Source organism: Eschrichtius robustus, chromosome 9, assembly GCF_028021215.1.
Source record: "Eschrichtius robustus isolate mEscRob2 chromosome 9, mEscRob2.pri, whole genome shotgun sequence".
In the NCBI taxonomy this organism is placed as follows: Eukaryota; Metazoa; Chordata; class Mammalia; order Artiodactyla; family Eschrichtiidae; genus Eschrichtius; species Eschrichtius robustus.
In genome coordinates this window covers 6371398-6393472 of record NC_090832.1, presented here as the reverse complement: position 1 = coordinate 6393472, position 22075 = coordinate 6371398, and the positions used below count along the sequence as shown (strand labels likewise).

The 22075-nt window shown below is 39.0% G+C and overlaps 1 protein-coding gene across 5 annotated transcripts in view; it reads right to left on the bottom strand.

Annotated features, from left to right (window-relative positions):
- PRKN (parkin RBR E3 ubiquitin protein ligase) overlaps positions 1 to 22075 on the bottom strand; it is a 1273336-nt gene that overhangs the window by 768948 nt on the left and 482313 nt on the right. For 4 of the 5 annotated variants that reach the window (XM_068551238.1, XM_068551240.1, XM_068551243.1 and 1 more), the window contains one exon: positions 20040 to 20161. In XM_068551238.1, the coding sequence (XP_068407339.1) occupies positions 20040 to 20161 (122 nt within the window). The remainder of the gene's footprint in view (positions 1 to 20039; positions 20162 to 22075) is intronic. The other variant, XM_068551239.1, reaches the window with a different exon arrangement.

The following is a 22075-nucleotide window of genomic DNA, read 5'->3' as shown; positions in this document are numbered from 1 at the left end:
GATTCATTGCAACGGCATATTTGAAGTGATTTTTCTTTATTGTGATTCTCTGTGAATTTGGGGCTGTACTGAGAAAGTGACAGGAGAGAAGGATTGTTACTATGATCAGCGTGTTCTCCCCAAATAAATATTTTCACTTTTGAAAGTTATCAGAGGTCTCGAAGGTAACATAAACATACAGTCACACACCACAAACCTCATTTAAATGCCACCAAATAACATGGTCAGCCCCAAAACAGGCTTGAGAAACGACCTGTGCCCTGTGATAATCAGACAATCCTAAATGAATATTTTTTCCTCCTTTTTTAATCTTTCCCCCTTCCCCACACTAACCAGATTGATATATGGTCTTTTTAATTTGTTCCAATCAACTAGTTTTCAAACTTTATAGCAGGAAGCTAACTTGACCAACATATTAGTAGCCTAATTAACTGTAACTTAGCTTTTGGGGTGAAAGAGCAAATGTATTATGCAACTAAGGACACTAGACTCCCTTCCCCCTCCTATATCTCAATGAGTCAATTCATCCATTCATTCATTCCACATACATTAACCAAGTGCATAGGAAGTGCATAGCAGCCCTAACAAAAGCAGAAAAGATAGAGACCAAGGAAACAACAGATAACATATAAAATAAATTAATTCCAGTTTAGACTGAATAGGCTTCATTCTCAGGTGAAAATATGTTTAACCAAATGAATCCCTTCAACCATCTAGAAGCTTGTTTATAGATTTACACAGTTCGATTCAAGAAAGGATATAAAAATGTATAGCTGAATCATTATGCTGTGCAGCTGAAACTAACACAATACTATTAACCAACTATACTCCAATATAAAAATTAAAAAAAAAATAGAATGGAACATTAAGAAAAAAATAAAAAGAAATATTTTAAGCAATAAGTTAAATATTCTTGATTAAACTGAAGAATCTGTGAAAGACACAAATCACCAAAAATGACTCAAGAAGAGATAAAAATAATAACACACAGAATAGCACAATATCTACTAAAGAAATTAAATAATACCACTAAAGTTAGAAACCATCTTCTTATTTGATATTCATTTAAATCAGTCTCACATTTAGTGAATCTAATTTAATCTTTTAAATTCACATGAAATAGCCTCACATAGTATTTTTAATGTTTTATCACTAAGAAATTCTTATCTCATGGTACTTACCATTCAGTCACTCAACATCAGCAGTTTTAAAAATATGAAAATAGCATTTAATAATAAAAATCCACTCACATAAAAAAAGAAAGGATATGAAGTAGCCTATAACAATACACCTAAGTGAAGATAATCTGTGGGGATGGGGAGCTGACCCAGGGAAATACGAGCGGAAAATGTTTGATGAAAGCTGGTGGTGACGTTCCTAAACCAGGTCAAGCAGCCAAGTTTTATATGTTTGCTAGAGGAGGGTACTTATTTTTTTTTTCTAAGCTTTCAAGCAATCATAGCAGAGGGGGAAATGGTATTAGCTACATAAAACACATAAACCATTTCCTTATTTTATTGCTATTTCTGATGCTGAAACTAGAGAATAATTCTCATAAATAAGTGGATGCTTCTTCCACAGTGTGTTAAACAACCCCTCAGTGGGTGTTGGGTAGGTAGTAGGTTTTAAATATTTCTTGAATTAAAGGGGCTAGGGAAGTTAAACAAAAAATGGAGAAAGAAAGAAACATAAGTAATTAAATAGGGGGTCAAGCTTGGACTAATGTTGATGGTGTGTTGTGAATGGACCACAGAATCCAAACTGGTACACCTGAGAGACAAAATGCCAATAATAATAACAATAACAATAATAATAATAATAGCAATAATAGAAACATGGGAAGGGGAGGGGAAGGAAATAAGAACCCTGATCAACCACTAGGCGTCAGGCCCTGAACACACCGTCTTATGTACATTTAAGTATTTATTCCAGTATTACTTAGCAGCCTTCACTGCCCCTGCCCAGGAGGGAAGCCACAGACACACAGAGTTTTAGACATAGGAGAGATGCTAAAATAATGTAGGCAAGGGCCCTCATTTCAAACGTGAGAAAAGACTCTCAAAAAGATTAAGGGTCTTGTTAAAGGTCACAAATCTAGGGAGAAGCATTTGGTTATGTTGCTATCAAAAACAGAAAATAAATTCTCACTTTGGCAATGAGTCAGATATAAGTGAGATATTAATCCCAGAATATGCATAAACAGAGTATCAGTGGTCTGAGTTCTCAGCTTTTCTCCTCTTGTTTTTACCAAACCCCACAAATAATGTATGTAGAAAGAAAGGAATTACGTACAAAATCAGTTATCTTTACACATTTACTCTGCATCCCCCAGTTTCCACCCTGGAGAAGAACAGGGGTCGGCATGTTCCCTGCTGCGCTCCTGGTATACTAGTTCTCTGCTTGGTTGTTGAAATATCCTAAACTGTAGTTATTAAACACAGACGTTGCTTGGAGTTCAAACATCACGCTTAACATTGACTCCATAGTTAGAATGGAATAAACTTGATGAGAAGTGCTATATTCAGAGATGTCCAATATAAACTTATATAATTGAAATGCTGTTTCACTTGTAGCCGAGGTCTCAGCCTGAGGACACACAGCACCTGCCCTAGTTTCAGTCATGCCCATGAGGCCTGCCTGGAGGGCGGGAGGGGCTGATATAACAGAAGTCAACTTGCAAAAGACAGTCACCTGGGAAAGACCTCCTTGTAAGTGAGGAGGGTGTCCAGGCACCCAAGCATGAGGCAAATACACCACTTGAATTTAAAAGATGGTATGGCCAGTTATTACCCCTCAGTCAGCTGCCACGGCTCATACTGACTTTCTAGCAAGAATCTGTGAGAAGCACCAAAGGACTTTCTTTTTCGTACTAAAACACACACATAAAGCTTATAAGAGTGCATTTTGGGACAAATGTCAAAGATTGTACCAGGTCTGAATATCCAACTGCTTACTTTGCATCTCTACCCGGATTTCCAAAAGGCAGATGGAACTCAGAATGTCCAAAACCATACTCAGTGATTGTTTAACTCAAACCTATTGATTTCTCAGTGTTTCGTGTCTTAATGAATGACATCAACATCAATCTGGTTTCCCAAGCCACCTCTGCTACCTTCATATTTTCTATAACAAAACTACATTTCTATTACTCTTTGCTTCCCTTCTCCTCTCCTCCACTCTCTACAGCCCCTATCTTTCTTAGTTTCTCTTTTTCGCTCTGGGTCACTGCTTGTGATGCTTCTCCTGACCAGAAAGCTCTGCCAATACCTGCATCTCCCAGCAAGATTTTGGCCATTTTCTCAAACCTGGCAGACTCCACCCAGGTAGAGGGTGTTATCGCAGGTGCACACTCCCTTTGGGAACCCATGGGCACAGGCAAAATCTCAGCGGCAGCCCTGTCGAGCCGCTTTGTACCTGCTAAGATTCTGAATCGCTGGCTAATCAAATCAGTAGTTTGTGGTGCATACCTGTGGCCAGATAGCTTCTCTTTATTCCTCTAGACCTACTCGCTACACTTCTCCATATCGCTGTCTGCCTAGAGAGGTCACTCCCCTACCCCCGCAGAGGTGGTGACAGATTATGGCTCGATGAGATTTTGGATTCTTGATATGTGAGTTGTAAAAGTTCCAGCGTCCTTCTCCCAAGGCAGCTGTGGTGAAGCCCATCTATTGGAGGGTCCCCACTGCTTTGCTACTGGACGGTCCCTGATGTAATTAGCCTCCCAACTTGATTGGGAGCCTTTAAAAGGAGAAGTGCCTTGGACCTCTTTTATTGTACCACATCCAATGTTGTGTTTTTATCATGGTGAATCTAACAATTGTTCCTTAAGATAACTTCAATCATTGTAATTCAAAATGTGTTTGTGTCTTAAATTTAATTTGCAGTTGAATAATTATTGTATTATTTGAGACACTCAAAGTAAGGTCCTGTGTAAACTACTTTTCATCTACTTCTAAAGCCCATTATTATTGGGTCATTTCTGCCAACTTTTACAACATATCTGACAGGTTACTACTGGCGCTTTTCTGCTTATTTGAAGAAATGATTATAAAAAGGATTTCTATAAATGCATGAGTACTAGAGTAATGTACATTTGCATTTCATTGAAAAAACTATTTTCCACAACACAGTGGTCTCGAATTGACCAGATTTCCTGCCCAGCAACGCTGCACTGCGTTTGGCTTTTGAACGTGGGGGGCACGATGTGTTCTCACATCGAGAATTATATGCACTGGAAGGTGGCTGCTATCTAGATGGGGAAACAAGGAGACGGAGAAGTAACAAGATTCTAAGGAGAAAGGTGTGGCTTTGAGGGGGTCTTCTGTCAGGGAACCTGGTCTACTGCTAAGAGTGACCTGAGACAAAGTTCCTAAGGACACATAACCCTCACAGGCCCGGGGCTAGCTCAGATCTGACAGCTAACCTTCTGGCCCAGTGTCCTCACTAACCCACACCGGGGATGTCCCTAAACTCACAGATGGCAGCCTATGAAATGGGTTCCTCAGTGAAAGAAATTCACCTCCCTTCCTGCCTCAGTATGGGATGGGAGAGACTGTAAGCTTCTCTGTCATAAAAACCAAATTTTCACATGCCACAGTACACATATCTGAAGGAATTCAACATGGTGACAAAACTGAACTGTGACGCATGCAGCCTCAGGCCTAGTCGCCGATTTGTCTTTACTGGCTGTGATCAAGGCAAGGCCACCTCATTTCTGGGCCTCCGGCTCATAAACCATCAAATATTTCTAAACTTTGACTCGGTCCAGTGTGACTTCCTCTGACCCCGGACCACACATCTCACTTCTGCAACAGCTGAGTAACCACTGCTCTCTCTCCTTTTATCCGCTCCTCCTTCTCCTTAGTTACAGAAAATACACTTAAAATATACAAATCCAAATAGGCCCATCTTGCTGACCCAACCAGAATCTGCTAAACCATTCCTGCCCAACAGGATTCTACGATAACAGGTATGCGCCATATTTATGTTACAATAAGATAATAAACACATACACTGCCCTTTCCTTCTCTTCATCACTCTTCCAAAATGTCCTTCTTTGAGCTTTCCCACCTCTGACTTTCCTTCCATCCTGATCCTCCAGTGCAGTTAAAGGTGCACATTTCACATGTACTTTAAAATGTCAGAAATGTGCATGTTTACAGTAAAATGGTCAGGGTGGAGAAATACTTGTCTGTAGATTTTTGAGAAATGTGAAGCCAACCATTGTGGCATTTATTTCAAAACTCTTGTACATAAGACTGTAATCTAAAACAAACAAACAAACTCAAAAAAACCATGCTTTTTCCACCTTGGGCTTCTCTTCTGACAAACCTTAAGAAAGCCTCATCTAATAAGACAAAATTGACATTGTTATGAAATTTATAGTGGGCTCTGTGTTTCTGAACATATAAATTGACATTTTCCTAGATTTTTGATGTTATTTAGTATGCATTTCACCTAAACTAACACCACAGCACATTTTCCAGTCTTACAGAGTTTCTTTTTCTAATCGGAATTTCCCAAGTTCAACATAATACATAGCCATTTGAAAGAAAATATTCCGTAAATTTCAAGTTGTAACAAGCAAATTTGCAATGTTTTCTTCCAGTTAATGACAGACCAGAATCAAATATAGAAACTAATATTTGTACCAACTTACTCTCCTGCCCATTCCCCTTCAAAATCATAGCTTCCCAAATAAGAGAAACAAAAATTCATTGCTGGAAATAATGCTCCAAATTAAAACTAAAATAATTTAAGTTCATATTAGAAGTCATTAATGTTGCCTAAGAAAACACTAGGAAGGACAAGATTTCAGGTTAAGAGTGTAAAATTCCAGTGTTCCCTGTGTCCTTCATTATAAGTGATTTGAAGATCTTTTTCTCCCCGGGAAAGACTGGTGAGCAATAGCTTAGTCTAAATGACAGCAGCCCTGTGGTATCAAGGGCCCACAGTTCAGCTAATCTGCAGTTCTTATGATCTTGATCCATGAGATGGAATTTAATAGATGGCTGGAATGTCTATAACATGAAATTTAGCGAAGAACATGTCAGCGGCATCTGTGGCCTCAACAAAGATGGAGCCTCCAAAATATAAATCAAAGAAAACATAAGAGCATCTCAGAAGAAAAGGGTGACAGTGATCCTGCACACTTAAAATATTTTAAAGGCCTTAGGGAACCCATGGAGCAAGCAGTGTTAAAAATAATGATGTACCGACTAAAGTTGTTCCTTTTTTTTTAACATCTTTATTGGATTATAATTGCTTTACAATGCTGTGTTAGTTTCTGCTGTATAACAAAGTGAATCAGCTATACGTACACACATATCCCCATATCCCCTCCCTCTTGCGCCTCCCACCCACCCTCCCTAACCAACCCCTTGAGGTGGTGACAAAGCACCGAGCTGATCTCCCTGTGCAATGGGGCTGCTTCCCACTAGCTATTTTACATTTGGTAGTGTATATATGTCAATGCCACTCTCTCATTTCAGCCCAGCTTACCCTTCCCCCTCCCCGTGTCCCCAAGTCCATTCTCTACATCTGCATCTTTAATCCTGTCCTGCCCCTAGGTTCTTCAGAAACTTTTATTTTTTTTTTTTAATTCCATAAATACGTGTTAGCATACAGTGTTTGTTTTTCTCTTTCTGACTTACTTCACGCTGTACAACAGACTAGGTCCATCCACCTCACTACAAATAACTCAATTTCGTTTCTTTTTACGGCTGAGTAATATTCCACTGTATATATGTTCCACATCTTTATCCATTCATCTGTCGATGGACACTTAGATTGCTTCCATGTCCTGGCTATTGTAAATAGTGCTGCAACGAACATTGTGGTACATGTCTCTTTTTGAATTATGGTTTTCTCAGGGTATATGCCCAGTAGTGGGATTGCTGGGTCATATGGTAGTTCTATTTTTAGGTTTTTAAGGAACTTCCATACTGTTCTTCATAGTGGCTGTATCAATTTACATTCCCACCAACAGAGCAAGAGGGTTCCCTTTTCTCCACACCCACTCCAGCATTTGTTGTTTGTAGATTTTTTGATGATGGCCATTCTGACCGGTGTGAGGTGATACCTCATTGTAGTTTTGATTTGCATTTCTCTAATGATTAGTGTTGGCAATCTGTATATCTTCTTTGGAGAAATGTCTATTTGGGTCTTCTGCCCATTTTTGGATTGGGTTGTTTGTTTTTTTGATATTGAGCTACATGCGCTGCTTGTATATTTTGGAGATTAATCCTTTGTCAGTTGCTTCGTTCGCAAATATGCTCTCCCATTCTGAGGGTTGTCTTTTCGTCTTCTTTATGGTTTCCTTTGCTGTGCAAAAGCTTTTAAGTTTCATTAGGTCCCATTTGTTTGTTTTTGTTTTTATCTCCATTTCTCTAGGACGTGGGTCACAAAGGATCTTGCTGTGATTTATGTCAAAGAGTGTTCTGCCTATGTTTTCCTCTAAGAGTTTTATAGTCTCTGGCCTTACATTTAGGTCTTTAATCCATTTTGAGTTTATTTTTGTGTATGGTGTTAGGGAGTGTTCTAATTTCATACTTTTACATGTAGCTGTCCACTTTTCCCAGCACCACTTATTGAAGAGGCTGTCTTTTCTCCATTGTATATTCTTGCCTCCTTTATCAAAGATAAGGTGACCATATGTGTGTGGGTTTACCTCTGGGCTTTCTATCCTGTTCCATCGATCTATCTTTCTGTTTTTGTGCCAGTACCCTACTGTCTTGATTCCTGTAGATTTGTAGTATAGTCTGAAGTCCGGGAGCCTGATTCCTCCAGCTCCATTTTTCTTTCTCAAGATTGCTTTGGCTATTCGGAGTCTTTTGTGTTTCCATACAAATTGTGAAATCTTTTGTTCTAGTTCTGTGAAAAATGCCATTGGTAGTTTGATAGGGATTGCCTTGAATCTGTAGATTGCTTTGGGTAGCATAGTCATTTTCACAATGTTGAATCTTCCAATCCAAGAACATGGTATATCTCTCCACCTGTTTGTATCATGTTTAATGTCTTTCATCAGTGTCTTATAGTTTTCTGCATACAGGTCTTTCGTCTCCTTAGGAAGGTTTATTCCTAGGTATTTTATTCTGTCTGTTGCAATGCTAAATGGGAGTGTTGCCTTAATATCTCTTTCAGATTTCTCATCATTAGTGTACAGGAATGCAAGAGATTTCTGTGCATTAATTTTGTATCCTGCTACTTTACCAAATTCATTGATTAGCTCTAGTAGTTTTCTGGTAGCATCCTCAGGATTCCGTATGTGTAGTATCATGTCATCTGCAAACAGTGACAGTTTTACTCCTTCTTTTCCGATTTGGATTCCTTTTATCTCTTTTTCGTCTCTGATTGCTGTGGCTAAGACTTCCAAAACTATGTTGAATAGTAGTGGTGAGAGTGGGCAACCTTGTCTTGTTCCTGATCTTAGTGGAAATGGTTTCAGTTGTTCACCATTGAGAATGATGTTGTACCAACTAAAGGTTTTTAACTCTCTGGTAAGAGAGGAGGCTATGTAGCAGAATGAGAAAATCCTCAGATTGTTTCCATACCATATGGGTTCAAGCTAGAGCCCCACTGCATACTAACTCTTGGTAATTCTCTTTTTCTCTGATGCTTGTAGGGTTTTCTCAGGTATAAACAGTGATAGTGATACCTATTTTTCCCAATTAACATGGTTGTCTTATAAATCAACATGATGTACATGGAAATACTTTTTAAACTGTTAAAGGCTCTACAGATTCAGCTTATGTAATACAGCAGTTCATCAGAGGTTTCAACTGGAGCACCAGATACAATAGAGGTGGTAAACCAAGAGAGGCGCTGATTCCATACACAGATTTAAGAATCTAAAAACTAGAGATAGAATTTTAAAAATAAACTTTATTATTTTGGAGAAATTTTAGGCTCGCTGCAAAACTAAGTGGAAAGTACAAAGTTTCCATAGACCTCTGACCAACACACGATACAGTTTTTGAAATTCGTCACCTACATTATATATGTAAAGATTGGTGTGTTGGAGACTGAGTGGAGATAATTTGTGAAGATGATTTCTGTGTTGAAATTTGCATTGCATCAACATCCCAACACAACGGGACACCCCCTTCACCTTAAGTCAAGAAAAGAAGGGCTTCAGTGCAATGACTCAGAGAGCTTGATACGGCTCTTCTACAATTAGGGGGAGACAGTGTGTCTGGGTCTGAGTCCCACCTGGTAAATCTAGAGGACTAGTTCCTTGTTGATACAGTTACGTTGGAGTCAGCCTGTGATCCCAAATTTTGTTAACGCAAAACATGTGTAAGTGTTCCCCTTGGAAAAAGAGAAAGAGCCTCACTAATATCATTTTACATTCTATTCTTCCCAGCAAGACCTCCTAGAAGGCTTAAGAGATTCAAACAGAGAAAACCTGGTAAACAACCAATGAGAAACCAGGGGCTGAGGGAGGAATCATTGCTGGAGGAGATGCATCAGCACATCACTGCAGGTGAAGCTGAAACTCCCCTCGGTGGCCTCTAAACAGCTGTACAGGAGCCAATGAGATAGAGTCTGCTTTCACACTTGACAGCTCCTGATAGCTCAAATCTACCCCAGGACAGTTATCAGTCAAGTGAGAACTTTCCCCATCTATTTTCCTTAGCTCTCTCGTCTGAATTCACCACTGAGACATAGAAACCAAAGGGAGCAAAATGGTAACTTTTTGCTAGAAGGGGTAAAAGCTCAGGATGGGAAAGAAAAGAAGGAGGCCCCCTCCCACCCCCCCTCCAGCAAGGGCCCCTCCTAGCACAGGCCCTAGCAGGAGTGCAGAGGAAGTTTTTGGTTTGTTTGATTGATTGTTTTTCATGAGACTGGACACGTATTTGCTGAATTGAAACTGAATTTGAAACTTAAAGGTATTCATTTGGCCCTGGTAGAAACCGTCACCTACTAGGAGGCTATGGCAGTGCCTTTAGCAAAAGACACAAAAGCATCAACAGCGAAAGGAAGTACCGGTGCTCAGATACAGCTTGATGGGTTGTGCAGTTTAAGTTGCAAAAGGCTTGTACTGGAACTGCCTGGAGCTGCTGTATGAAAATTACCACTGGGCATCAAGGCTCACATGCTCAACAAGCCCCATCATGAACAATCCTGTATTCTCAGCTCCTGACTGGTGGCTACCACACTTGCTCTCTCTGAATTGTCATTTCTAACCACACCTCTTGACTCTCCAAGCCTAACATCATCACTGTTCCATGAAGAAGTACCTATTTGCATTCCCCCTTTGACCTTTCTACAGTTCAGGCTTCTTCTCAAGAATATTTTGAATCAGACTTAGCCTGTCCACACAAGTCTATCCAAGTTCAAACAGTAGTTGCTGGTCTTGCTTCCCAATACATCCCAATTCTAATAATGATTTTTCTTTCATACTCTTACTCTACCACTTGTGACTCTGAAGCTGTTCATAGAAAAGTGAATTTCACTGAGGCAAGGAGATACTTTCTGCCTTTCTTACATTTGAAAGCCATGAATTTAGTAGAGAAAGGAAGACCTAGGAAGTGAATCATTTTAACTGCTTTAAACATATGAAGGGCTGACAGATGGAAGATTCCTAGGATTTTGTTTTATTTTCAGTGAGCAGAGCTACAATTTATGGGTGAAGATATAGATTTTAGGTCAAATAACTCTCTTCAATTAGAGTGCCATACAATGAAGAGAGCTAGCTAACTGGAAAAGCAATTGTTCCTCCATTACTAAAGGTCGTCTAGCAGAAGACAGATGACCAAACACCAAGTATGTATTATAAGAGAAAGTTTTTTTATCAGGAGGGAATTTAGATTGGATGACTACAAAGTTCATTCCTATTCTAAGATTACAGGTAGGTTAAGGCAAACAGTGACTATGATGCCATTTGTTCAGTTATTCATTTATTCCACCACAAAGGTATAAACATTTCCTATGCATCAGGCACGATGCTAAAGCACAAAGGTGGAAAAGCTATAGTCCCTGCCTTGGGGCACTGAGTCTAGAAATGGAGTAGAGTAAAGGGTACCCAATTAACAGAGTCCTTTATTTTTTTGGTCACACTCCATTCATTTTTGTGGTCACACACATATACCATCTTTACTATGTCTGTTTATTCAAAGCTTAAATCTTAACTTTATGGCAACATTACACAATTTACAGATTACATCACATTTGTTTACACTGACCTTCTACACAAACTACTTTAAACAGGATATCCTATTTAGTAAGAAAGAGAAAAAACACGGTTTTCCACTTAACTTTTACCAGAGCATGAAGGAAAAAGCTCATCTGTCCATGAGATGATAATGCCAGCTTTAAACGATGGCTGTATCTGATTATTTTAACTGTAGGTGATTTCCTAGGCAGTAGGGCAGTGGATGTTTATTAGGATGGCTTTCTAAATTAATATGAAATTCCCAAAGCACAACTGAAGATTTAAAGAAAATTCTGGGTCATTTTGACACTGGATAGAAATACAGTTCATGAAACTAGTTAGGAGAACCCTTAGTTTACTCATACTAACAAGTGACTGCAGGGTTATAACGGGGCTCAGAGAGGCAAGTGGCCCTTGCAGGACTCATGCCGAGGACTCTTACTTCATTAGTATTATGCCTCCAATGAGCCAGTAGAGCCAACTAGTCACAGAAAAACTGTCATAATCCCCGAGAGTCTCCTCTGTAATTTCATGATTTCCTATTTTCCAGGTGTACCGATGCTCTTCTGTTTTCTCCCCACTAAAGGAAAACACCTGTGTTTCACTGTTTATCTGTTTCCCAAATCTCCATTCCCACTTTAGGAAATGTAGTCTAATAAATTTGGTTCTTTTCTGGAAAAGGCTGCAGAGTAAGGCTCTACTTTCTCTCTGATGTAGTAAGAAAACAAATGTAACTTAATATGGATGGTTCAGTTAGAATGTAACTCTGGTCCCCCAGATTTAATTCTCAGTTTGGCTCATTTCTCACTGTGGACCCAAGTGAAGTCAATTAACCTCTCCATTTCTCATCTGGCTTCAATGATACATTTATGCAGGTAGCTTGATATTCCCAGATGGAAGATGGCATGCCTGCATAAGTACCAATGCTTCTGTAAAATTACTGAAAAAACATAGCACAGTCCTGATCTGCACTATCTTGCCTAATTCTGTAGGTCTCTCAACGTGACTCTTCTGCCCCTCACATTTTATTAGTGCTAGATAATATGCTCATTCTTTATAAAGCACTGACAAAGGATCTACTATAGAGTATGACAGAGCTACTAAATTCTGTTTATCTTTCCCCAGTGAGGTTTTTAGGCCATTTTCTTCTTAAGCAAAGAGCAAATAAATTAACCCACTGCCCTAAAGATCTTGTTTTTTCTTTCCACAATTCTTGATAACGCTTCTAAGTGGTCAAATGGATAATATATCAATATCATTCTGTAGAAAACCAGGGAGATACATTTATGTGTAGAAACAACCACTGAAACAACAGTGGCATTTCACACACAAAAACAAGTTCAAGGCTGGCCAAATCCCTTGTGTAGCCATAGTGATACAAATAGAGTATATAACAGTAAAATTTAGACTTAGTAAAGAAATTGATGAGTCCGTGAAAGTGATCTAAAATAATTATGCATTTACAAATACGGCAGCCATTAGTCATTTGCCCATCCAATGTCCATCTCATCTTCTCTCCTTATTTGCAGAACTATGATTTTGATTGGAGAAGCAATGGACCGAAACCCTCAGATAAACTGGCCTAAGCCAATTATGGCTATCCTGTTTGCCTTTGGGAAACACTTGCTTTTCAAGCTTCCTTTGTAATTATTAGCGGGTCTATGACCAAGTTATAAACAATGTGATGTAAGGGGAAGACTGAAAAGAGGCTTCTAAAAATTATCAACATTATTATTTCCTTTTACAAATAAACGAGACAGGCATGGCTGTTTCCCGTTGTCCTGCCCTGACTGCAGACTCAATACCACGATACCTGGTTCTGTGACATGAAGGATGGTGGATGGTAAAGGTACAAACAACCCAGTCAATGCTTAAGACAACACTTAAGTCCTTACGGAGTAAGCCGCTGATGAAAGAGTGTTCTATCACTGCCGGTGAACAGAACTGTTAACCAATAAACAAAGCAACCCTGTTTTAAAACATGATTCATTTAACTACAACTTAAAATGAAATAATAAAGTATATAATAGACTTTCTTTAAAAAATCTTATCTTTTCCTTTATGTTTTATAAATGTATTTAGGCTGTGATTTTTGTCAAATGTCCTATGTAGTCCCAATAAATACTTCTCTTGTAATTGTTTTAACGCTATCATTCTGAACAATGAATAAAATTCTATGTCGCACAACCAAATTCCAATTAAATAGATTAATGACCACATGTCAGTATTGACTGACAGACCTTGGAAAACTTTATCGTATTTTCCATATGAAGTAAATAACAATATGTACCTCACTGCCATAACAATACATATATATGAAACTTAGAACACTATTCAAACAACATAACAATCAAATGGGATATTTAAGTAAAGTGCTGAGCTTAGATCTTGGTTTCTGGTAAACATTCAATAATAGCTATTAATAATACTCATTCCTCATGATATATATAAATATATATATTTATATACACACAAATACATATACACACAATAAACCAAAGTTCTTTGGGAATAAGGAAATAAAGAATTCAACACACTTTTTAAAATATATATGCATACATCTCAGAAGGGCACGATTTAAATTTCCTGCCCACAGTTTTGAGATTTTCACACTAGCATCATAGGTCAGGAGTAAGGCTGGGTATCAAAGGACAAACAGTGAGACACTACAGCACGACCAGGGTACATGCCTGGTAAGTGCCCATCTTTCCAGGGACTTCTGATGCTACTGGGTGTTCTAAAAATATGCTCTGGGGATATGCATCTGCAAGATTATTTTCTTTTTCCTCTTTCTTAAAGATTTGTAAAGTAAAATCATTATTTAAAAAAAGTCAGCTACTAAAATAGTACAGAGGGTCACCAAAAAAGAAGCAGTGAAAGGCTTCCTCCACTGGAGTCCAACTGAAAATTATTAGCCTGATTGAAATGTCAATGTGTTACCAACACTGACCAACATTTATACTGGCTTCAATTTATTGAAATCACTCCAACTAATAACATATGACCAAAGAAAATTTTAGTCCTGAAATATTAAGCATATGATAAAGGTTCTCAATATAGGAATTTCTACAGTTGAAATAACAACATAGTGAATAGTGAACATAACATAGTGACTAGCTGTTGGCTAAAGTTGCCTGCAGCTCAGCTGGATAGCATTTTACTTATTTCATGCACAGTTTTATACGTATATATAGCGTTTTATCTATTTCAATAGGCAACCTTATATTTTTTCACTTTTTGTTTGTAAACTCTTTATTAAATGTTTATATCATTGTAATATAGCAAAAATGAACTGTTTTCCAATCCACAAGAACATATTTATTGTTTTTGTTTGCTTGTTTTGCTAATGAGAAGTTCCCTTGGTTTACTAATAACTGTCTATAGTTCTTCAGAAACAAACACTACCATCTATGACTGTGACTCGAATAACTGCTGGCTGATTACTCTCACTCAAGGATGTTGGCATTACCCCTCAGAGGCCCCCAGTTATTGCTAGAACCCCCAGGTGAGTGCTCCCCACACGTGGCCACCGCCGAGTCTGCCGGCTCCGGCTGTTCTGTTTGACATTCTTGCTGTTCACCTCTTCCTCCAGCTGCTGCTTGCCTCCGCAGCTTGACCAAGAGCCAACTGAGGGGCCTCCCTGGCGTCAGCACCAATAGTCGTTACACATATGGCCCGGCAAAGAGGGAGGGGCATAGCCAGATAAAGAATGGGATGCCAATTTGAATCTCAGATTTAAAAAATTAATATACTTATGTTCCATGCAATGTTTGGGACATACTTATGCATAAACAAAATATTCATTGTCTATCTGAAATCAAATTTAGGTGACCACCCTGTATATTTGTGTGCTAATCTGGCAGTCCTACCCAGCATCTTCCTGGTGCCAGAATGATGCTGGGCTCTGTTCTCTTCCCCAAGCCTGCCTGGCTCTGGCTTTTGCCCTGATTCTCACACAGGCTCTGATGAAAAACCTCTTTTGTCCACTCTTTGCTCTCACTCTCCCCTGAACCATGGGACTCAAGCCAAGTCCAAGGAGCCATTCTGTCCATTCTCCTTTTCTCTCATCTATGACTTTATTACATATGTGACTTTATTATGTAAGTAAGAGTAGGTTTTGATACTAAGGGAAGTAAGCAGACTCCTGGTCAACAATTAATCTCTAACAAATATTAAGTTTAGGAACAGTTATACATTTAGAGTATATTTCTTAATAAATCTCCTCACATAAATTGTCCTTAATCTATAAACCAATTTTAAATAAAATCCATCATGTCAGGCATTTGTACATCTTACTCTATTTATTTCACCATTTCTCATCAGAAACCTTTTAGCTTTAATGCTATTCCGCGGCAGAGTATCTTATTAGAGTGGCAAAGATAGAGTTCTTTTTGAGATAAAGTAATTACAGTGATTGTAGGGGGAAAAAAATCATCCACAGTTTGTGGCTGCAGTAATCTCCTGGCTTCTGATTCATTTTAAGACTAATAAACTGGGTGCAAACAAAAAGATGTTAATAGCGGATAACTCAGGTTACCTAGAGTTTGTGCTGGAGGGATTAACAATTTGTAACTTAATCAGAACTGAAGTGTCCTAGAGGTGTAAGTTTACAATGTGAGTTCAGCAGTTGCTTCAATGTGTTTTTGGTAGAGAATCAAAAGTTTTCTTCACTTGAAGAAATGACAATAAGAGCTAATGGTTTCTAGATGTTTATTACGTGCCAGGCACTGTTCTAAATACTTTAATGAGTTAAGTCATTTAACCCTCACAACTTTAATGAAATGTTTACTTCCAATTGATGACAAGGAAACTGAGACATAAAGAAGTTAAGCAACTTGCCCCAAGTCACACAGCCAGTAAGTGACAGAACCAGAATTCAAATCCAGAACATCAGATGGACAAAAGGACCAGCAGAGAACAGAGGCCATTCTCTCCAGGTCTTTGTTCCCAGGCAATTCAGAGCCCCATACAGTATTACAAGGCAGAACACGATGTCTGTGTGTTCTCTCATCTCACTTCTACATCCTTTCTATCTTGTAATTATTTTTAGAGTCAATAAATGATTTTACTCATAAACATCCTTACCATATTTTAAGCCTGTTTCCTTTTAGAAAAAGTAGTTTCTTCCTATCACAGAAGCTCTGTTTTCCACAGGAGGTACAACCCATCTAGACTGTGGGCAACGGCTGGAGCGTGATGGGAGAAGGGACAGGACATCTCATCCCAGCGTAGGAGAGAACACTGCTGGGACTCAGGGAGCAGAAGCCTGCAGGGCTCAGGAGGAGGAACCCTCTTAAGGTGATTCCCTGGGACAGAATGCTCATCATCAACATCACATCTACCTAAATTTCACCAGCCCACGCAAATTTTTTAACAGGACACACAGTCTCTGGTAGTCTTGTGTTTATATACGTTGGTGCTGGGACATCTTTGAGAGCTTGAGCTAAGAGCTCTCTTCCTTACCAGAAGGCTCACTCTTCACCCCACACACTTATAATTTAACAACAGGACAGACAGTGGAAGGAACCATGCCTATTGACGTTCTAACCTTGAATTTGGCAGGATTCCAGGAGAAAGGGAGAGGGAAAAGAATATTTAAGTCTCTCAGTGCTGTTTCTTTTTCCAATATGAATTCCTTCTTTAATTTCTAGTTATTCTAAAAACAGTGTATAGTCTACACATCTTGGAAAACCTTATTTTTTCTGCCCACTTTTCTGAATTAAAAAAAAAAAAAAGGCTCTGAGCATATGATTTACACATCATTTGATTTTCCACACTAATGAGGGAAACAGTGATGACACAGGTTATTTTAAATCATTCATTTTATTATTCAGGAAGGCAATCAGAAATGTATACGCATGGATAAAGCCACCTCCCTCTGTGGTCAACCCCGTGTCATTTCTGTGTGGACCTACGTGGACCATCTTTGAATAGGCAATTGAAAACTGGCTGCCTGCCGTGTTTTTCCAATCAGTTGTTGTTCGATGTTTTCCAGTGAGTGTTCATTTTTCTAAAGGCTATTTCAGTTAATGGAAACCCTGGTCAAGGTCACCATGAATTAAAGAAGATCATTTGACTTGGAGAAAGAAGAAAACCTGGTGTTTTCTGTAAGCGAATTCTCAACTTACCCTCAAGGTCAGGCCGAAACTTCAGACCTCAGTTTCCCCATCCTTAACACTGTGACAGAAATGGTTGTCCTTCTTTCTTGCCAATTTATTACGAGTTTCACATTAAATATGAAACATTTCAACAAGTCAACCTTAGAGCATTACATATGAGAGGCGGCTCATTCTCTCGCATGTAAAACTTAAATAGTGTTGAGGAAATGTTGGAATTATGAATAAATCCCCAACGACAGCAAAAAATAATTAGGAGGTTACTATTAAGACTCATGAAGGGCACGGGGCTTATTGCAGACAGATTTCTTCTAACCAGAAAAAATAAAATTATGATTTAGAAAAATAAACCAGGTGGCTAAGTAGGTTCCAATTTTCCTCATTGTGTATAAAAAGCTCCTTGCAGAAGCTCAGGTAAACCACAATCTGTTCCCTATAACTAGTCAGCTACGCATGATCCTGTTTCTTTTTTCCTTTTTTTCCTGACCAGAGGAAACTGTGTACGTTGTAGATCTTTATAAATTTTGGGCAAATGAAACCTAACAGTTTTCTATTCTCTGCTTAGAAACCCTTCCTCTTAGCAAAGTCCCGCACCTGCTCCATCATTTCCAAGACTAAACTTGCAGACCAACTGCCAGTGTGATTAGTCAGCTGCTCACAGAGATATTGTTTGAAGGTATTACTGAGTGTGTATCTTTTGTTATTAATAAAAAAACGAAATGCCTGGTCTATTTATTTGTTGGGTACCAGTTATGCTACATCTAGTAACTGTACGGAAACTCTGGATTAAATAAATAATCTTCAAATCATCTTTGATTCTATTTTCTTAATCCTTAAGCGTATTTTTTCTAAGAGCATTTTTGAACGATATTTTAAATACAAGGGAAGTAGCTGAATAATAGAACATTTATTAGCAGATTTGTATAGCAAGCAATCTATCCTAAAAAAGGGCCAGGGCTTTGGAGAAACACAGAAAAGACTTTCCACTCCTGGCACCAACATTTGTTAACCATGTAACTTTGAACTCATTACTTAACTTTGTGGAGTCTCTTTATTAAAAACATTGGATAATGATATCTACTTTTCAGGTCTGTGGTGAGAATTAGAGAAAAATACAAGTACCAGAATATAAATGTAAGGAAGGAAGTCAGTAAATTGTGGCAAGACAATCATACTTACTATGATTAATATGATTATAAAATGCCAAATAGAATTTCTAAAGTTTGTGGATCTCTTGAATCAATGTGTGAAAGTTCAAATGCAGATGCCATCCGCTACGGGCAACACACCATGTTGGAAATAAGACAGGGACCCAAACCGACAAGTTATCTGATCTTATGAGGCTTACAGACTCTTGGAATATAGACAGATAGACAATTGCATAGAATGTAGGACAGAAGTTTAATGATATCTGAATTACATTTTTGAGCAATTCCGCCATTTCCCCAGGCTTGAGTCAGAGATCCACGCTCTCCCCTTGACTCGGTACATCCTTCAGGTTCTTTGACAGTGCTCCCTTACCTTCAGTCTGCCAGTCCCCCCCCATCTCCCCCTTTCTGGGCCCACAGCTCCTCACCTGTGAGCCCTATAAATAGATGATTAATTAACCTCTTTGCCTTCGATCTGTCACCAGCCTCAATCCCAGTGACAAACTGTTACAGCACCAAGAGATAGTCTTAAAACATCATTTTATACACGGTCTTTGCTTGTGACGCTTTGCCTTTGTTCCCATTGCCTGCAGAATAAAATCTAAATGCTCTAGCCATCACTGGGGCCCGATGTGCTCACGGGGGTGCTGCCCTACACTTCAGCCCCTAATCACCTGTAAAAGTCTTTGTCCTTCTGCACCTCCTGGGCTGTGCTCTCAGCACTGAGCTGACCAGAATGCCCTCTGCTCCCCTACACACATTGGCACCCACATCACATTTAGCCAAATCCTACACAACTATCACGCTAAAGCCATGAATTACTGTGCCTATGTTTTATATCAGGGGCCAGTTGGCAAACCTTTTCTCTAAAGGGCCAGAGGGTAAACATGTCCGGCGTTGTAGGCCATCCAGTCAACTCTGATGTAGGGCACAAGAAAGGTACAGACAACGTGCACAGATGTGGGCGGGGCTGTGTTCTGACAGAACTTTATCACGACACTGGAATTTAAATTTCATGTCCTGTTCACGAGTCACACAATACTACTCTTCCGATGTTTCCCAACCACTTAAAAATATAAAAAACATTCTCAGGTTGTGGACTGCACAAAACAAGCAGAGGCTGCAACACATCGTGCTTTCCAACCCTGTTTTATATGCATACTGGTCCTTGATCCACAACTTTCCTTTTCATTTTTTTTTTATTGAGGGTCCCTTACCTCAAGTGCACCAACCTTAAATGAAGAGTCCAAAAAATTTTGACATATGCATACACCCATGTTCCTATCACACAGATCGAGATATGAAACATTTCCAGGATCTTAGAAGGATCCTTCTTGGCAGCTTCTAAAAGACACCCCCAACCTCTTTTTGATATACAATCAGCCTCTATATTCCCTTTCAATAGGCCTGGATTAAAGAAATGGGGCCAATGGCCCCGTAGTACCTGAAATTTACAGAGCAGTATATTTTTAAATGAAACTTCAGATACCATTAACCATTACAACCACATAGAAGTCAATTTTTCAGTAATGGGTGATATCTGATTAGAAACCCCGAAAGGCAACTCTGGAAATACACATTCATTTTTCAGGGCAGCCTGCTCACGCCACATCTCCTTACCTGGGCCAAGGTGAGCGTCGCTTGTTGGCAGGTGCTGCACCGCACCCTGAGCTTTCCTGGCTGCACTCCTTGACAGGGGCCTTTGCAGTAGACATAAAAGCTGCTGTAGGTTGGTCTACCTGCTGGGAAAAAAAGAAAGCAGAGGAAGTAGCCAATCAGTGCTGAATCCAAATTTAGACAAATTTTAAAACTAACACCTCAGGAACATTTTGAAACATTACTGGGATAAATATTATAATGAAGATACAACAATTTAATTTATTACGTTGGCCAAAAAGTGCCTTAGGTTTTTAAGTAAAAATAAAAGACACATTTTTCACTTTCACCAAGAACTTTATTGAACAATGTATTCACCCTTTTGTTCCACTACCTTCTGCCATTTTTCAGGCAACTTCATAATTCCAACTTCCCAAAACTTTTTATCTTTTTGAGCAAAGAACTGCTCCCGGTGCCTTTTATAGTCTTCCAGGGAATTGAAATTTTTTCCATTAAGAGAATTTTGTAAAGACCTAAATAAATGGAAATCCAAAGGTGGAATGCCTGGTGTATACGGTGGATGAATCAGAACTTCCCAGCCAAGCTGTTACAGTTTTTGCCTGGTCATCAAAGAAACATGCAGTCTTGTGTTATCCTGATGGAAGATTATGTGTTTTCTGTTGAATAATTCTGGACGCTTTTCGTCGAGTGCTGCTTTCAGTTGGTGTAAATTGGAGCAGTACTTGTTGGAATTAATCGTTTGGGTTCTGGAAGGAGCTCATAATAGAGGACTCCCTTCCAATCCCACTACATACACAACGTACACAACATCATTCTTTGGATGAAGACCGGCCTTTGGCGTGGTTGGTGGTGGTTCATTTCACTTGCCCCACAATCTCTTCCATTCCATATTATTGTACAGTATCCACTTTTCATCGCCCATCACAATTCGTTTGAAAAACGGAACATTTTCATTACGTTTAAGTAGAGAACCGCATGCGGAAATGTGGTCAAGAAGGTTTTTTTCGCTTAACTTATGTGGAACCCAAACATCAAAGCGATGAACATAATCGAGCTGGTGCAAATGATTTTCAATGCTTGAGTTGGATATTTTGAGTCTGTCGGCTATCTCCTGCGTGGTATAATGTTGACTGTTCTCAATTAATGTCTCAATTTGATCGCTATCAACGTCAACTGATCTAACCAACCGTGGCGCATCATCCAGCAAGAAATCTCCAGCACGGAACTTCGCAAACCACTTTTGGCACGTTCAATCAGTCACAGCACCTTCTCCATATACCGCACAAATCTTTGTTTGCATTTCAGTTGCGTCTTTACCTTTCTTGAAATAAAAAAAGCATAATATGCCAAAAATGTTGCTTTTTTCTTCCATCTTCAATACTAAAATGGCTACACAAAACTTTGCCAATTTTGATAAATCTTTTTTTAAATGCACGCTGATTTGACAGCTGTCACATACAATCTAACAATTCGAATTAAGTTAAAGACAACTAAGTACTACTAGAGCCACCTTACGGAAAAAACCGAACAAACCTTTTGGCCAACCCCAATGGAAAATCTAGTTTTATGCTCAAAAGAGGGACAATCTTTTCTTCTTCTTGCCAACAGCCCTGTGACTTATTCAGCAAAGTAGCAGCCTGCCGCCCGAAGAGCTGGCCAAGGGTATTTGCAACACAGGGAAATTAAACGCACACTTTGCTGTTGAAATTTTTTAAAGGACAAGAATCTAAGAGCATTGGAAATTTAGGGACCACTGCTCTTGAATTTTATTTCATGTGTCTGTACCCAGTTTTGAAGGCTCCAGATTTTTTCTCTTAAAATCTTATCTATAGGTACAAACTACCCCTTTTCTCATGATATGAATGATAATGATCACAGTTTGCTGAGTTTCCAATGAAACTTTCCAACACAGAGTCACACATAAAATAAAACAGCCCTGAGCGGCTTAGCAGACTCAGCGATTGTGTGCAGAAATGGGTTCTTTGCATTTCATGAGTGTCCTCTACCTAGACAAATGCCATTCAAATAATACATTTTCA